The 15,371-nt window shown below is 50.2% G+C and overlaps 1 protein-coding gene across 2 annotated transcripts in view; it reads left to right on the top strand.

Annotated features, from left to right (window-relative positions):
- Nucleotides 1-651: 651 nt before the first annotated feature.
- The window catches only part of PRKCB (protein kinase C beta), a 388,950-nt gene continuing 374,230 nt past the window's right edge, over nucleotides 652-15,371 (top strand). The window contains exons 1-2 of one of the 2 annotated variants that reach the window (XM_047780291.1): nucleotides 652-1,043; nucleotides 2,088-2,119. In XM_047780291.1, the coding sequence (XP_047636247.1) occupies nucleotides 871-1,043; nucleotides 2,088-2,119 (205 nt within the window). In that variant the 5' untranslated portion in view covers nucleotides 652-870. The remainder of the gene's footprint in view (nucleotides 1,044-2,087; nucleotides 2,120-15,371) is intronic. The other variant, XM_047780292.1, reaches the window with a different exon arrangement.

Below are 15,371 nucleotides of genomic sequence, written 5' to 3'. Positions count from 1 at the left end.
CCCACCCCTTCTAATTATCCCATTTTACAGTTGAGGAAACTGAGTCTCTTTGTGGGGAGGTTGGACAGAAGGTAGGAGTTCTCTTCTAAATGGTCAGGCAAGCAAAGCCACGAATTATCTTTGGGGTGGAGTTAGACGTACATTTAACATAAAGATTGCTCCTCCCCTCCCTCTGCAGTACGTGTGTGCGTATGTGTGGAAGTGTGTGGAGCCACAGGCCTTTCCGAATGAGTGACAGCGGGAGCCCTTCCCTCCAAGAGACGCGTGCAGAATGACCAATGGCATGGATAGGGGGTGGATGGGTACCAGTTTCCGCAAAAGCCGGGGTGGAATCCGTCGCCCTCGCCCTTTTCTCTCCCCAGCCTCCAGTCCCCAACCCCCGTCAGTCCTTCCGCTCTCGGTTGCCCCGGGGCGCTCATTTCCTTCTTGCAACCCAGGCCGAGGACCGGATAGGGGGTGAGGAGGCTCTGGTCTGGAGATCCCGGGCTGCGGTCCCCGCGCCGCAGCGCTGCGGCTGAGAAAGCTTCGCAGGGAGGCCAGCAGCCTTGGGGTGCCAATATGTAAAGCAGCTGGCGGCGCTGGGCGGGGCCTGGGTGCAATGCAAATGAGGGAGGCGGGGTCGTCCCGGGGCTCCGCCTCCCTCCCCCGCAGCTGGGGCCAGCGGTGCCAAGCGCAGCTGGACGAGCGGCGGCAGCTGGGCGAGTGACAGCCCCAGCTCAGCGCGCCGCGGCCGCCAGAGCCGGCGCAGGGGAAGCGTCCGCGGTCCCGGGCGCCAAAGCGGCCGCCTCTTTCCGCGCCTCCCGGGCCCGCAGCCCGCGGTTCCGCGGCCCCGGGCCAGCACCTCTCGGGCTCCCGCTCCCCGCGCGCAAGATGGCTGACCCGGCTGCGGGGCCGCCGCCGAGTGAGGGCGAGGAGAGCACCGTGCGCTTCGCCCGCAAAGGCGCCCTCAGGCAGAAGAACGTGCACGAGGTGAAGAACCACAAATTCACCGCCCGCTTCTTCAAGCAGCCCACCTTCTGCAGCCACTGCACCGACTTCATCTGGTGAGAGCGCGCGGGCGCAGGGCACCTTCCCGGGGCCCCCGAGGGCAGCACCGCGCGCGGGGACCCGCTCCGCTCTCCGTGCCCTCTGCGCACCCCGCGCCTCGGAGGAGAAGCTCTTCCGCCGCCGCGGATCCCCGGGCTCCCCGCTCCGGACCCTTCTGCCCCGGACTCCCCAGCGGACAGGAGGCAACCCCGCTCCCCGAAGCCCCAGACGGCCAGCCGCGGGATTGCCTCCTGCTCTCTCTCTTCCTCCCAGCTGCCTCCGAGCGCCGAGGGGCCGCGGCTCTGGCGCCCTTTCTGCACCCGGCTCTGAGCGCGGGGTGCCGTCCCTCCCCGGGAGCGCAGCTCTTCGAGTGCCCTCTCGCGCGGGGTTCCCTATCTCTCTGCCTCCTTCCGGGCTCGAGGCATCCTCACCCCCTTCCCTCCTTTCCGGAGGCAGCGCCCTGGGTTTCCTCTATCTCCCTGCGGGCATGGGGCATCCTTTCCTCCTCATCTGTGTCTCTGGGGGCAGCGCCCTGTGTTATCTCTTCTTGCTCCTCCCTGAGGGCCTGGGTTCCCCTTTCCACTCTTCAGTTTTCCTCCTAAACATCACTGCAGGGACTCTCCCCTCCCTTGTCCCTCTAGGCAGGGGGAGTCCTCGCTCCCTCCCAGTCCCCCAGGGAACACCATCGCCGCGGGGCTCTCCCATCCTCCCTCCGGATGCGTCTTTTTCTCTTCTCTCTCCCCGAGGGTACGCGGGCATCTCTGTGGGCAGATCTTTCGCCTGCCCTCCGCCCCCACCGCGACGGAAACGCTCCCCCCCACCCCGCCACCTGGTGGTCGCAGCCTCCTCTCTTCTGCCTAGTGAGGGGAGGCGGGGGTTACTGCCGAGTACCCCCATGCGCACTCCCCCACCCCCAAAGGCGGAAGACTCTTGGGCACCCGCCTGTGGCTGGGAGGTTGCACCTGGGGTAGAGGGGCAGGGGGAAGTGGGGTGACTCTGGGGGAACCAGCTGGTGGCTGAGCCCTTTGGGCTGCCTGACATGCCTCCTTCTGCCTTTGCAGGGGCTTCGGGAAGCAAGGATTCCAGTGCCAAGGTAGGCTGTGGGGCTCTGAGGATGCCGTTTGTGGGAAGAGGTTGTGAAAAAGACTTTCTAGAAGTGATTGAGTTAGGCAGTCACGTCTATCAGAGTGACCTCCCAAACTAGGAATTCATCACCACGGTAGGGTCTTTAAAAGGCGGTGTGGAGTTCGCTGTGTGGCTCAGTTGGTAACCCGACATAGGGCCCATGAGGATGCAGGTTCGATCCCTGGTCTTGCTCAGTGGATGCAGGATCCCGCGTTGCGGAAAGCTGAGGTGTAGGTGGCAGAAGCCGCTCGGATCCGGTGTTGCTGTAGCTGTGGTGTCGGCTGGTAGCTGTAGCTCCAATTTGATCCCTAGCCTGGGAACTTCAATAGGTTTCAGTTGCGGCTGTAAAAAGAAAAAAAAAAAAAAAGGGAGAATGTGCTTGTATGTGGGGCAGAGACGCTCCATCCAGGAAGGGCAGGTGGAGCTGGGAGGCCCTACTGGCCAAGGAAGTACCTCCATCCGTTCTCCTCTCCCAGCACCAGCAGGGTCAACATCAGTTCCCTGGAGCCTATCCTGCCTGGGATACGCCCCATCCTTAATTCCTGCTCACGTGCCCTTCCTCAGAGTGAGATTCTGCCTCTTCCCCTGCTGCACAGAGGTCCCCACGGGTGACTGCCGTCTCTGCAGATGGCGCATCCCCTAGAAAGGCAACCATAGTTGTCTCCAAGGCCTCTTCCCTCTCTGAGAGGTGGCTCCAGAATTGGGGGGGGGGTGTGCTTCTCAGATCCGAGTCCTAGGGGCCAATAGATTGCCCTGGTGAGCTGGGTTTAGATGGGGGAAGAAAGCCTTTGAATGTTCCAGAGTCTGAGATGTGACTTTGCCCTGACTGACAGTCCTGTAGCACCTCCCACCTCCAGAGAAAAGTAAAGTGACCCCGGCGAGTGTGGGTGGCATTGTCAGTTGGACAGAATGCTCACCGCATGGCACTGCTTTCTTCTGAGACTCCTGTGTCCTCTGACCTGGGATCTGGGCAGAGCCTGCTGGGCTGGGGAGCATGGTGGCCCCCCCATCCCCACCCTTTTTTTTTTTACCAACGTTTGGAGACCCAATTTTACACACTGTGTTCAGAGAACTTCCCACATCCCCTTATTTATTTATTTATTTTTGCCTTTTTTTTTTTTTAAAGCCACACCCACGGTAGAGGGAAGTTCCTGGGCTAGGGGTCCGAGTGGCTGCCGGCCTACACCATAGCCACAGCAACTTGGGATCCGAGCAACGCCGGATCCTTAACCCACTGAGCCGGGCCGGGGATGGAACCCGTGTCCTCATGGATACGAGTCTGGATCATTACTGCTGAGCCACAAGGGGAACTCCCCACATCCCTTTAAATGGCAACGGTGTAGGCCTTGGGTGCAAACTGTTGGATTGTTTTCTAGAACTTTGATCCCTGGAGCAGAATACCAGCAGTGTGGGAATGGCTAGATTTTTGAGGTGACCTCTCATTTCCAGGAATCTGTTTCTGTCTTTTGTCTCTCGCTGAGGTTGGGGGTGACGTTGGCACATTTTCACTGCTGTTTTCCTATCCCACCCGCCCTGCAGTTATTAACATTTGGGAGAGTTGCTTTGGGATGTGCAGGTAATGACACATCTGAATTAGGAGATGCTTTTTTTTTTTTTCAAAGCCGGGAAAATGGTAGGCATTTTCTGGTGCAGTGAGTAAAGCAGAATGAAAGTTTCTAATGAAATACGGCAGCTTTAGAAGTAGATGAGCTTAATTTTTTGGTTATTGCAAAATTAAAGTGTATAATGAAATATGGCAGCTTTAGAAGTAGCTGTGCTTAATTTTTTTGTTAGCATCTTTCTTTTGCTCCTCCCTGTGAGAGGCAGTGTATGGTCTTGGCAAGTGCACAGGTTTATCAAGCTCTCACTGTGGATTTGAATCTTGGCTTGAGAATTCCCAGCCATGTTCCGTAGCCTGTCTGTACCTCAGGCTCCCGATCTGTAAAATGGGTCCAGTAATACTATCTACCTTAAAAAATTGCTGAGCTGCTCCAAGGTGTTGTAATATCTAAGATGCTTGGGAGTTCCTTTGCAGTGCAGAGACTTAAGGATCTGGTGTTGTCACGGCAGCAGCCTGGGTCGCTGCTGGGTCATGGGTTCGATCCCTGGCCCTAGGAACTTCCACGTGCCATGGGCATGGCTGAAAAAAAAAAAAAAAGATGCTTGGACCAGAGCTCAGCTCAGAGTAAACTCTCAGAAAATATCAGCTCCTTTGATGGTCTCCAGATTACCCCGGTAGTGTGAAGACTGGCTCTGCAGGGTTGCTTTGCAATAGAACCACATGCCAGATGAGAGTCAAAATCCAGTTGTGAGCATTGGGTCACCGTATGTTACAGCATTTGTAGGGTATTCCATTTGGGCTGGAGTGGGAGGGAGCGTGAGAGGAGGGATAAATTGATAGCCCTTGAAATTGAGATGCTTAGGATCTTGTGCTTAGGGACATCCAGAACGGGAGAAAGTTATCCTTAGATGTGCTCAGAGTTACCTCGGACTGATTTTGGAACCATGGAGCAGTTCCTTATCTGAGCATTTTTGGCACCATATAGTTCCTCTTAAAGTGAATCTAATTAAAACGGGATCTGGAGTGGCTCAGTGGATTCAGGATCCAGCGTTGTCACTGCTGTGGCTTGGTCATTGCCATGGCAAGAGTTCGATCCCTGGGTCTGGAACATCTGCGTGCTGCAATGTGGCCATAAAAGTGGGCTCACCATTTTATAGTAAATGCATAGGGTTTTATTCTCTCCTCAAAGTCAGACGTCCAGGAGTTTCCTTTGTGCCTCAGCGGATCCACGAAGATGCAGGTTCCATCCCTGACCTGGCTCCGTGGGTTAAGGATCCTGTGTTGCCGTGAGCTGTGGTGTGGGTCCTGGACTTGGCTTGGGTCCCGAGTGGCTGTGGCTGGCAGCTGTAGCTCTGGTTCCACCCCTAGCCTGGGAACTCCCATATGCTGTGGGTGTGGCCCTAAAAAGACAAAAAGACCAAAAAAAAAAAAAAAAGAGAGAGAAAGAAAGAAAGAAAAGGAAAGGAAAGGAAAAAAAAGTTAGACACACAGAGCAGAGCCCAAGGTCCTACATGCCCTTCAGTTTTTTGCTCCACGGTCCCAGGAGTGAGAAGTATCGCCGCATAGTCCAGAAAGAATGCTGGCTTATCCAGTCATCACATCCTTGTTTCAGCCAGCAGGAGGAGGAAAGGTAAAGAAAAGCGAAGACACATGCTCAGTGTCCTGGAAGATGCCTCTGATACTTCTGCGTCTGTGCTGTTAGCTGGAACGTGATCACAGAGGAGTATGTGGGTAATGCAGTGTTAATTTCAGGCAGCCTCAAAGCTAGGGTCGGGCTTTTCCATTTCAAAAGTGGAAGAGGGATTGAGGATCCAGTCTCTGCCAGTCTTAGGTAGGAGGTGGGGAGGATGATCAGGAGGCAAGGAAACCACTGAGGGAGCCACGGAGGGAGAACAACCCTGTGTCTCCCCTGCTGCTCTGGAATCACGCTGGCCTAAGAGCTGTGGCCTCAGAAACCCCTTTCCTCCCCAACACTGACCCAAAGGACTTTTTTTTTTGTCTTTTTGCCATTTCTAGGGCCGCGCCCGTGGCATATGGAGGTTCCCAGGCTAGGGGTCGAATTGGAGCTGTAGCCTCTGGCCTGCGCCAGAGACACAGCCACGCGGGATCCCAGCCGCGTCTGCAACCTATACCACAGCTCACAGCAACACCGGATCGTTAACCCACTGAGCAAAGTCAGGAACCGAACCTGCCACCTCATGGTTCCTAGTCAGATTCGTTAACCACTGAGCCACGACAGGAACTCCTTTTTTTTTTTTTTTTTTTTTTCCTTCTTGGCTTTTTAGGGCTGTTCCCACAGTATATTGGAGATTCCCAGGCTAAGGGTCGGATCAGAGCTATAGCTGCCGACCTGCACCACAGCCACAGCAACATCAGATCCAAGCCGTGTCTGCGATCGACACTGCAGCTCATAGCAACTCCGGATCCTTAACCCACGGAGTGAGGCCAGGGATTGAACCCATTTATCAGAATATTTTTACAATAAAAATGGAGCACAGCTCCATTGTGCTGCCATGGAAATTGGGGATGCTGGGATGGGTAGAGAGATGAAAGAGGGCAAGTCCTTAAACCGTGGGAAATATGGATTTCTCTGTGCTCAGGGGAGCTTAAGACTAGATTTTCTTGCTTTGGTACAGAAGTCTAAATGGACTGTCACATCATTTCTCCCTTTTTATTTCCACTCTTTTCTATAAAACACTTCTCTGTGGGGTAGTTTCCAAATGTCTGGGGACAAGCGGGTGGAACTGAGCATCTCTGTTATGATATTGTCTAAGTTGTGGATTGGAAATGGGACCCTTGGAGTTCCCATTGTGACTCGGCGGGTTAAGAACCTGACATAGGGTCCGTGAGGACGTGGATTTGATCCCTGGCCTCACTCAGTGGCTTAAGGATCCAGCTTTGCCGCGAGCTGTGGTGTAGGTTGCAGATGGGACTCGGATCTGGCGCTGCTGTGGCTGTGGCTATGGCGAAGGCCAGCAGGTGCAGCTCCGATTTGACCCCTAGCCCAGGAACTTCCATATGCTGCAGATGCGGCCCTGAAAAGAAAAGTTAATAAAGAAGCAAATTTATAAATAGGACCTCTTAGATAATCAAGGCAGGTTTCTCTCTGTGATATTGTCTAGGGGAGCTGCGGTCCTGCATTTGTGTCTTACTTGTCATTAAGACAAGGCTTTGAGTAGAATTAGACTCTTACCCCAAGAAACCATGTGGCAGAGAGAAAATTAAAACAAAATTTCTATAAAAGGCAGAAATAGGGAGGCAATTGGAGTTCCGTTGTGGCGCAGTGGTTAACAAATCCAACTAGGAACCATGAGGTTGCGGGTTTGATCCCTGGCCTTGCTCAGTGGGTTGAGGATTTGGTGTTGCCATGAGCTGTGGTGTAGGTTGCAGACGTGGCTCGGATTCCTCATTGCTGTGGCTGTGGTGTAGGCTGGCAGCTACAGGTCCAATTTGACCCCTAGCCTGGGAACCTCCATATGCTGCGGGAGCAGCCCTAGAAAAGTCAAAGAGACAAAAAAAAAAAAGAAAAAAAAAAGAAAAAAAGAAATAGGGACGCAATAAAATATAGAGATTCAGAATTCTTAGCTTGGGGTTGGAGTCAGAACTGGGTTTGAATCTCCACTCTTCCACCTACTTGCTGTGTGAACTTGGGCAAGTCATCTCTCTGTAGTGGCCTCACTCTCCTCAGTCTGTCAAATGGGCTGATAGTACTTAGGTCATAAGATTATGATGATGGGTAAGGAGGTGGTACAAGATAAATATCCACTAAGTGTTGGTAACGCTTAAGTGAAATGAACATCATTACTTGATTAGCTGTAGGAAACTGTCAGAGGGGGACAGAGTTAATTCGGGAACTCATTAAATGACTGTGCCTCTTTCATGTATTTAGATGAGTTTTCTTTTCTTTTTTTTTTTGTCTTTTTGCTGTTTCTTGGGCCACTCCCGCGGCACATGGAGGTTCCTAGGCTAGGGGTCGAATTGGAGCTGTAGCCGCCGGCCTACGCCAGAGCCACAGCAATGCGGGGTCTGAGCCGCGTCTGCAACCTACACCACAGCTCACAGCAACGCCGGATCCTGAACCCACTGAGCAAGGGCAGGGACCGAACCCGCAACCTCATGGTTCCTAGTTGGATTCGTTAACCACTGCGCCACGACGGGAACTCCTAGATGAGTTTTCTTCGCAGGTGTGTTTCTCCATAGACTTTGGGTGACACCAGTGAGTCTGGCCCCAGACAGCCAGCTTGTTTTGATGGTGTTTGTTCATCCTTTTTCTCTTGAGAAAAATCTAAACTTGCCATGGACTGTCTAGAAAAACCCCAGTGCACTAATTTTCTGACGGTGAAGATGTAGCATTGATGATTTTAATGGGCAAACCAGCTCTTCCCTTTCCTGTACAGATAAGAAAACATGTTTTTAAGTCTTCGAATGGGCATTATTCTTAAAAATCCCCCACGTATTGCATAAACCCAACCATTGCTGTTTTCAGCCAAGTAAGCTTTAAGGCTACAAGTTTATTTTATTTATTTATCTTTTTGGCTGCAGCATGCAGTAGCTTGATGTGGGATCTCAGTTCCCAGACTAAGGATTGAACCTGGACCACAGTGGTGAAAGTACTAAATCTTATCACTAGACCACCAGGGAACTCCCCGGAATATGTACTTAAAAAAAACAACAGGAGTTCCCATCGTGGCGCAGTGGTTAACGAATCCGACTAGGAACCATGAGGTTGCGCGTTCGATCTCTGCCCTCGCTCAGTGGGTTAACGATCCGGCATTGCTGTGAGCTGTGGTGTAGGTCGCAGACGCGGCTCGGATCCTGCGTTGCTGTGGCTCTGGCGTAGGCCGGTGGCTGCATCTCCGATTCAACCCCTAGCCTGGGAACCTCCATATGCCGCGGGAGCAGTCCAAGAAAAGGCAAGAAAAGACAAAAAAAAACAAAGAAGAATCAAATGTTAATTTTATTTTTGGCATATTTTTCCCTAGGAACTCAGGATACCTGAACTTCAGGTTGAACTTGCTCAGTACAGTCCTAAATAGGGCCTTTTGTATGTGTGTTCGTTTTGGGGGGCGGGGGGGTCACCCCGTCAGGCTGCAGGTTACTGAAGCCTCTATTATTCCATGTTTCTCCCTTCCCAGAAGCAGATCCCACAGGCCTATGAGTGAGAGTCCACTTGCCTCTTGGCTTCTTCTTTTTTTTGGCCACGCTTGAGGCCTAGAGAAATTTCTGGGCCAGGGAGCGAACCTGTGCCACAATGCTAGGTCCTTAACCCATTGAGCCACGAGGGAACTCCTTTCTTGGTTTCTTCTGAATGTGTCCTAGGGGTTGCATAAGGATAAAAAGCAGAGGCTTTTGTTTTTGTTTTTGATTTTTTTGGTCTTTTTAGGGCCACATCCATGGCATATGGAAGTTCCCAGGCTAGGGTTCAAATTGGAGCTGCAGCTGCTGGCCTACACCACAGCCACAGCAACGTGGGATCCATGCCGCATCTTCGACCTACACCATAGCTGATGGCCATGTTGGATCCTTAACCCACTGAGCAAGGCCAGGGATCGAACCCTCATCCTCATGGATCCTAGTTGGGTTCATTAATGCTGAGCCACAACGGGAACTCCAGTAGAGGCTTTTTGAATTTGTTGGTTTGACTTTTTAATTTTTTTCTACCTGAAGTGGGATTTGGGGGCTCGAAGTCCCAAATGGAATAAACATTTTTAGGGTAGGTTAACAGTGGCTTTTAAAAAGGAGGGTTGATTTATTGAAAAGGCAACAGCCAATACATTTTGAGCTGGGGAGCACTCAGGGAAAGCATGAGGCTTTGTCACTGGGCAACAGAATGCCTTGCTAAGTAAATATGGAAAATATGACCTTTGAAAATCTAGTTGATATGATATACAGGTTATTAGAAACTCATTAAAAAAGGTATTCTTTCCGAGTCCTCGTGATACTCCAGCTACTGCCCAGAACCAGATATAGCACGTTCATGGTAGATTTGGGTCAATAAAGAAAAAGATAGAGTGGAGTTCCCATTGTGGCGTAGCGGAAATGAATCCGACTAGGAACCGTGAGGTTGCGGGTTCGATCCCTGGCCTCACTCAGTGGGTTCAGGATCCGGCGTTGCCGTGAGCTGACATGCAGGTCGCAGACTCAGCTCAGATCCCACATTGCTGTGGCTGTGGCGTAGGCCGGTGGCTACAGCTCTGATTGGACCCCTAGCCTGGGAACCTCCATATGCCGTAGGTGTGGCCCTAAAAAGACAAAAAGACAAAAACAAAATAAACAAACAAAAAAAAAAGTAGAAAGAAAGAAAAAGATAGAAGTTAATTGACCAAAAGATAAACCAACGGCTTGAAAATTATTTAGGCCCATTCTTGCTCTTGGGGTCTGTTTGTCATTTTCTGCTTGTTTTTTTGTTGCTATCTCTGTCTCTCCACGCATGCACAAACAGACACACACCATATACACGTGTAAATAGATTAATATGTCACCATTTTGAGAATAGGTATCTTCTTTTGATGCTTTTCAGCTCCAAGTAGCTAAATTATTACGGACAATTTTAAATCCATGCTCTGGTCTTTTGTCTTGGCTGTCCCATTAATTTTTGGGTGGGGAGGGGGGTCGCTGAAAAATTCACCATCTCTGGCTTATGCTTTTAAAAAAACTCGGTCTCGGGAGGTCCCATTATGGCTGAGGGGGTTACGACCCCAACTAGTATCCAGGAGGATGTGGGTTTGATCCCTGGCCTCGCTCAGTGGGTTAAGGATCCGGCGTTGCCGTGAGCTGTGGTGTAGGTTGCAGCTCGGATCCTGTGTTGCTGTGGCTGTGGCGTAGGCTGGCAGCTGCAGCCCTGATTCAACCCCTAGCCTGGAAACTTCCATATGCTGCAGGTATGGCCCTAAAAAGCAAAAAACCAAAGCAAAACAAAACTTGGTCTCTTACCACTTTTTTCATTCGATCTAATCTCATGGCTCCTTTGACTTCACTCATCCGATCGCTCCCTGGAAAAGGTGTGCTCTTCTCTAGATAAGACTGTTGGCCTTTTTCAAGTCCACAAACAAAATCCAGAGTGTTTCCATGTGGCATTTGGAGGGAGGTGCGGTGGCTGCTTGAAAATCTGGTAGGAAGTTTGTATATTTACCTCGTACCTCCATTTGTCCGTCCGTCCATCCATCTTCCTGAAAAGTATTCACTCGTTAAGTTTTCTGGGTCAGAAATTATGTTAGATGGCTGGAATACAAGGGTGATTGAGATTGAAAAGATCCTTATTGTCGTGGTGCTTACAGTGTAAGGGGGAGATAAGACATTCTACAAATCATTGCACCAATATTTAGTTTCCCTCAAGTGCTTTTTTTGGGTGTGTGTTTTCTAGGGCCGCACCCACAGCCTATGGAGGTTCCCAGGCTAGAGGTCGAATCAGAGCTGTAGCCGCCAGCCTACACCACAGCCACAGCCACGCCAGATCCGAGCCGCGTCTGCGACCTACACGACCTACACCACAGCTCACGGCGACGCTGGATCCTTCACCCACGGAGCGAGGCCAGGGATCGAACCCGCAACCTCATAGTTCCTAATTCGTTCACCCCTGAGCCATGACGGAAACTCCCCTCTTAAGGACTTTGATGGACGTGGACAGAGACTTGGAGCACGTATAGGGCATGCTAATTGGGGTAAGGGTGGGGTGGAGTCAGGGCCACCTCTGTCCTGGGAATGAAAAACAAAAACCACACACCTTCTCATTCTTTGAGATAATTGGTCCAAGTCTGAGTTGTCAAGGAGCTGGAGCTAAAAGATCTGGATTGTGATGCTGCTGCTGTCTTGGATAAAGATACATGGGAGGTCTTATCTCTGTGACGTTCTGTGGAGAAACCCTGCCCTTTTATTGGTGCCACAGTGGCAAGAAAGAGGAATATTCAGTAGCATTAAAGGGTCACTTTAATTCTCGATTTGACAGAGAACGTCACCTCCTCTTCACTAGTAACTCAGGTCATGAGCTGACTTCCTTTTTGTTCAGGGGCTGTGGTTCGAGGTGGCTGTTCTAAAGCTGAAAATTTGGACCAGGTCGGAGGTAGAGGGGCAAGTCTGAGCCAATAGATTGAGAATCAATAAAAAGCTTTTATACATATACATATGTTGTGGCCCAGTGGTAATGAACCCGACTAGGATCCATGAGGACACGGGTTCGATCCCTGGCCCCGCTCGGTGGGTTAAGGATCTGGCCTTGCCGTGAGTTGTGGTATAGGTTGCAGATGCGACTGGGATCTGATGTGGCTGTGGCTGTGGTGTAGGCCTGCAGCTGCAGCTCCAATGCAACCCTTAGCCTGGGAATGGCTGTATACTGTGGGCATGGCCCTAAAAAGCAAAAAAAAAAAAAAGAATATATATAAGAGTATATATATATATATATATATATATATATATATATATATATATATGCCTTTTCGGATTCTTTTCCATTATACAAGCTATTGAAATGTGTAACTGATTCACTTGGCTGTACACCAGAAACTAACATAACGTAAATCAGCTATATTTCAATTAAAAAAAAAGAGCAAAATCTATCAGTGAAAGGCATTTGTGTGCTGAAAGCCAGTTTTGGGGGGCACAGAATTACTTGCATTGCCTCCTGAAAACCCGCCTCACCCTGAGGCCATGTCTGATTTTCTACAACTGTTCATTCCATTAGCGTAGGCAGTGCATTTTCTCTTATTTGCAAGATAATTTTTAAGTAGGTCCACAAAAAGCAGTGTTTATTGACTGGTGTATGGAGGAAGAGCCTTTGTCAGTTCTCTTTCCAGCTTTCTGATTTCTTCAAGAAGAAAGTCTCGGTTTGGTGCTAATCTGTCATCTAATACAAAGCTGGGCACTTGGCAGATGTTCTTTATTTTTTATGAGAAAGGGACTACGGGAAATTAGGAAAACATTAAGACGGGCATTCTTTGGTGGCTCAGGGGGTTAAGGATCTGGCATCGTCCCTGCTGTGGCTCTGGCTACTGTTGTGAGGGTTTGATACCTGGGCTGGGATCTTCCACCTGCTTCGGAAGTGGCCCCCCCAAAAGAAGGATGTGTTAGCTTCTACCTGTAGCCCACTTTTAGCTCATATTGAGCCTCATCCTGTTCTGCCTGTGGGCCTAATTCTTTCTGGCTTCTCCTCCTTGTGAGTAGGGAGAAGGAAGATCTGTGTGTCAGAGGGTTGAAAGGCACAGCAGCTGCAGACTGGAAGACTGTTAGGGTCTGGAAGAGATGGTAGTCTTTACTCAGGAGTGTCTTTTTCTTTTTTTTTTTTTTCTTTTCTTTTTTGGCTGTCTTGTGGAGTATGGAGTAGGCTAGGAATCAGATCCCAGCCACAGCTGCGACCTGTGCTGCAGCGGTGGCCATGCTAGATCCTTTTAACCCACTATGCCGGGCTAGGGATCGAACCTGCCTCCTGGCGCTGGAGAGATGTCTCGGATCCCGTTGTGCCACAGTGGGAGCTCCAGGAGTGTCCATCTTTTAATATTACTGTCATTTTTGCTGCTGCTGCTGTTACCTTTTCATTGTCCTTTGACTGCTTGTTTGTGTCTCCTGGATGTCTCTTTTCCCCTCAACCCGCATGCAGAAAATTTCACTGGATCCCAAATGCATCCTTGGAGGGTTCTGATCCCCTCTTATTGAGTCTCGGCATTTGTTAAGCAGATGGGATTAACTTTGCTCAACAATAACTATGCTCCTGGGGGAATTCTAGAGTCTTCTTTCACCTTGCCACTGCCCAGTGACCAGACTTTAGGTCTCTAGATAGGCAGCATAAATTGGGCTTGAGGGAGTTCCCTGGTGGTCTAGTTGTTAGGATTAGGTGCCTTTGCCTCTTCAGCCCAGGTTCAGTCCCTGGTGTGGGAATTGAGATCCCACATCAAGCCGCTGCATGCTGGGGCCAAAAAGAAAAAGGAAAAAAAAAAAAGGACTGAGAATATAGACTTAAAAAAAAATCAAACGCACTTGATTTCCTGTCTTGGCTTTGTCTCTCCATGGCCTTTTGACTCTGGGCTCATGAAATATGCTGCTGCCTTTATCTACCCATTCCTCTATCCATTCACCCGCAATCCATTCCTCTCTCTACCCAGCTGATTTTCCATCCATCCATCCATCCATCCATCCATCTAGCCATCTGTGCGTCTATCCATTCATTCAGTAAGTATGCATTGAGTGCCTACCATGTATCAGGTACTGTTTAAAGCCCTGGACCTGAACCAATGAACACGACAGAATCCCTGCCCTCAGGGAATTTACATTTGAGTAGAAGAATAGCAATGAATAAGTCACTTAGAAGAAGCATATCGTATGATGTCAGGTTACAGTATGGGCTTTGGAGAGAAATAAGAGCCTTGTGCTTTGCTCTGGAAAGTCTTCCTGGTCTTTTGAGGGGAGGACAGCCCTTGGCCATTTACTTCTGGTACCTTAATGAGATGGGTGTGCAAAACCTTGGAATGACGTCCTTCCTCCCCGGAGGGGTGGAGAGGATTCCACGCGGGAGCTGACATTTGGGAACAGTCTTATAGCAAGAGTAGGAGTTCCCAGATTGACAAGGGGTGGGGGGCCGTGGAAGGTGTTTCCGGCGGAGGACGGCACACAAGTGGTGACGGGGTGGAGGGAACGGGGCTCCTGCAGGGAACAGGAAGGAGCTGCGTGTGAGGAAGGATCTAGAAGGAGGGGAACATCAGTGTGGGAGGGTCTGGACCTCGTGAAGGCAGTGTAGTGACTAGGAAGTGGCTGTTGTCATTGCTGTGCCGCGGGATGTGCGGGGGTGAGTGAAGTGGCCAAATGTTTGAAAAAGAGCATTTTTGGAACTGTGATTGCCGTAACTCCCATCCTGAAATTCCAGGCTGGTGGGGTTGGAGGTCAGGTGAGAGAAGTGCAATGAAGCCTTGGGGGAGTGTTGTTACCAGAACATTTAGGGGCTGCTGCTGTTTTTTACATCCTAAGGAGACATTTGGATATTCATGTCAGTCATATTGTTGATTATTCTATTTTGGGAGGTGGTTACTGGGTTATTTTTATGGTTCTAACAATAGGGATATCACTCTTCACTGCATCCTTAATTGTAGAGGGCCCCAGAAGTGATTTTTTCTCAGAAAGGAATCCTCCTACTCCTTGTCTCTGTCTCTCCTGCCATCACTCACCAGGCTCGTGTTTATTGAGCACATGCTGCGCTGAGGGTGAAGGTTTTGTGCTCTGGAGACAGAGAAGTGTCAGTATAAATCCTGGTTTCCGGCTCTGGGACCTGAACATGTTGCTTAAAATCTTTGAGCTTTCGATTTTTTCGGATGGCAAAGGCAATCCTAGAACCTGGCTTATAGGGCACATGGCAAGAGTCTCCTTATCAAGGGAGCACTGGATAAACAGAGCCACTACCATTGTTTCTAGGGCTGGGCACTGACTTGTCCTTACTGAGTTTATAATCTTGCTGGGGAGGCAAGATGAAGGCTTCTCAGTCAAGGACGTGATGCAAGAATGAAAGGGCTTACTGTTCACAATAGCCAAGACAAGGAAGCAAATGAAAAGTCCATCCACAGAGGAATGGATAAAGAAGATGTGGTATACATATGCAATGGAATACTATTCAGCCGTCAAAAAGGAATGAAATAATGCCATTTGCAGCAACACGGATGGACCTAGAGAGGATCATACTAAG

Source organism: Phacochoerus africanus, chromosome 5 (genome assembly GCF_016906955.1).
Source record: "Phacochoerus africanus isolate WHEZ1 chromosome 5, ROS_Pafr_v1, whole genome shotgun sequence".
Lineage (NCBI taxonomy): Eukaryota > Metazoa > Chordata > Mammalia > Artiodactyla > Suidae > Phacochoerus > Phacochoerus africanus.
This window is presented reverse-complemented; position numbering and strand designations above follow the sequence as displayed.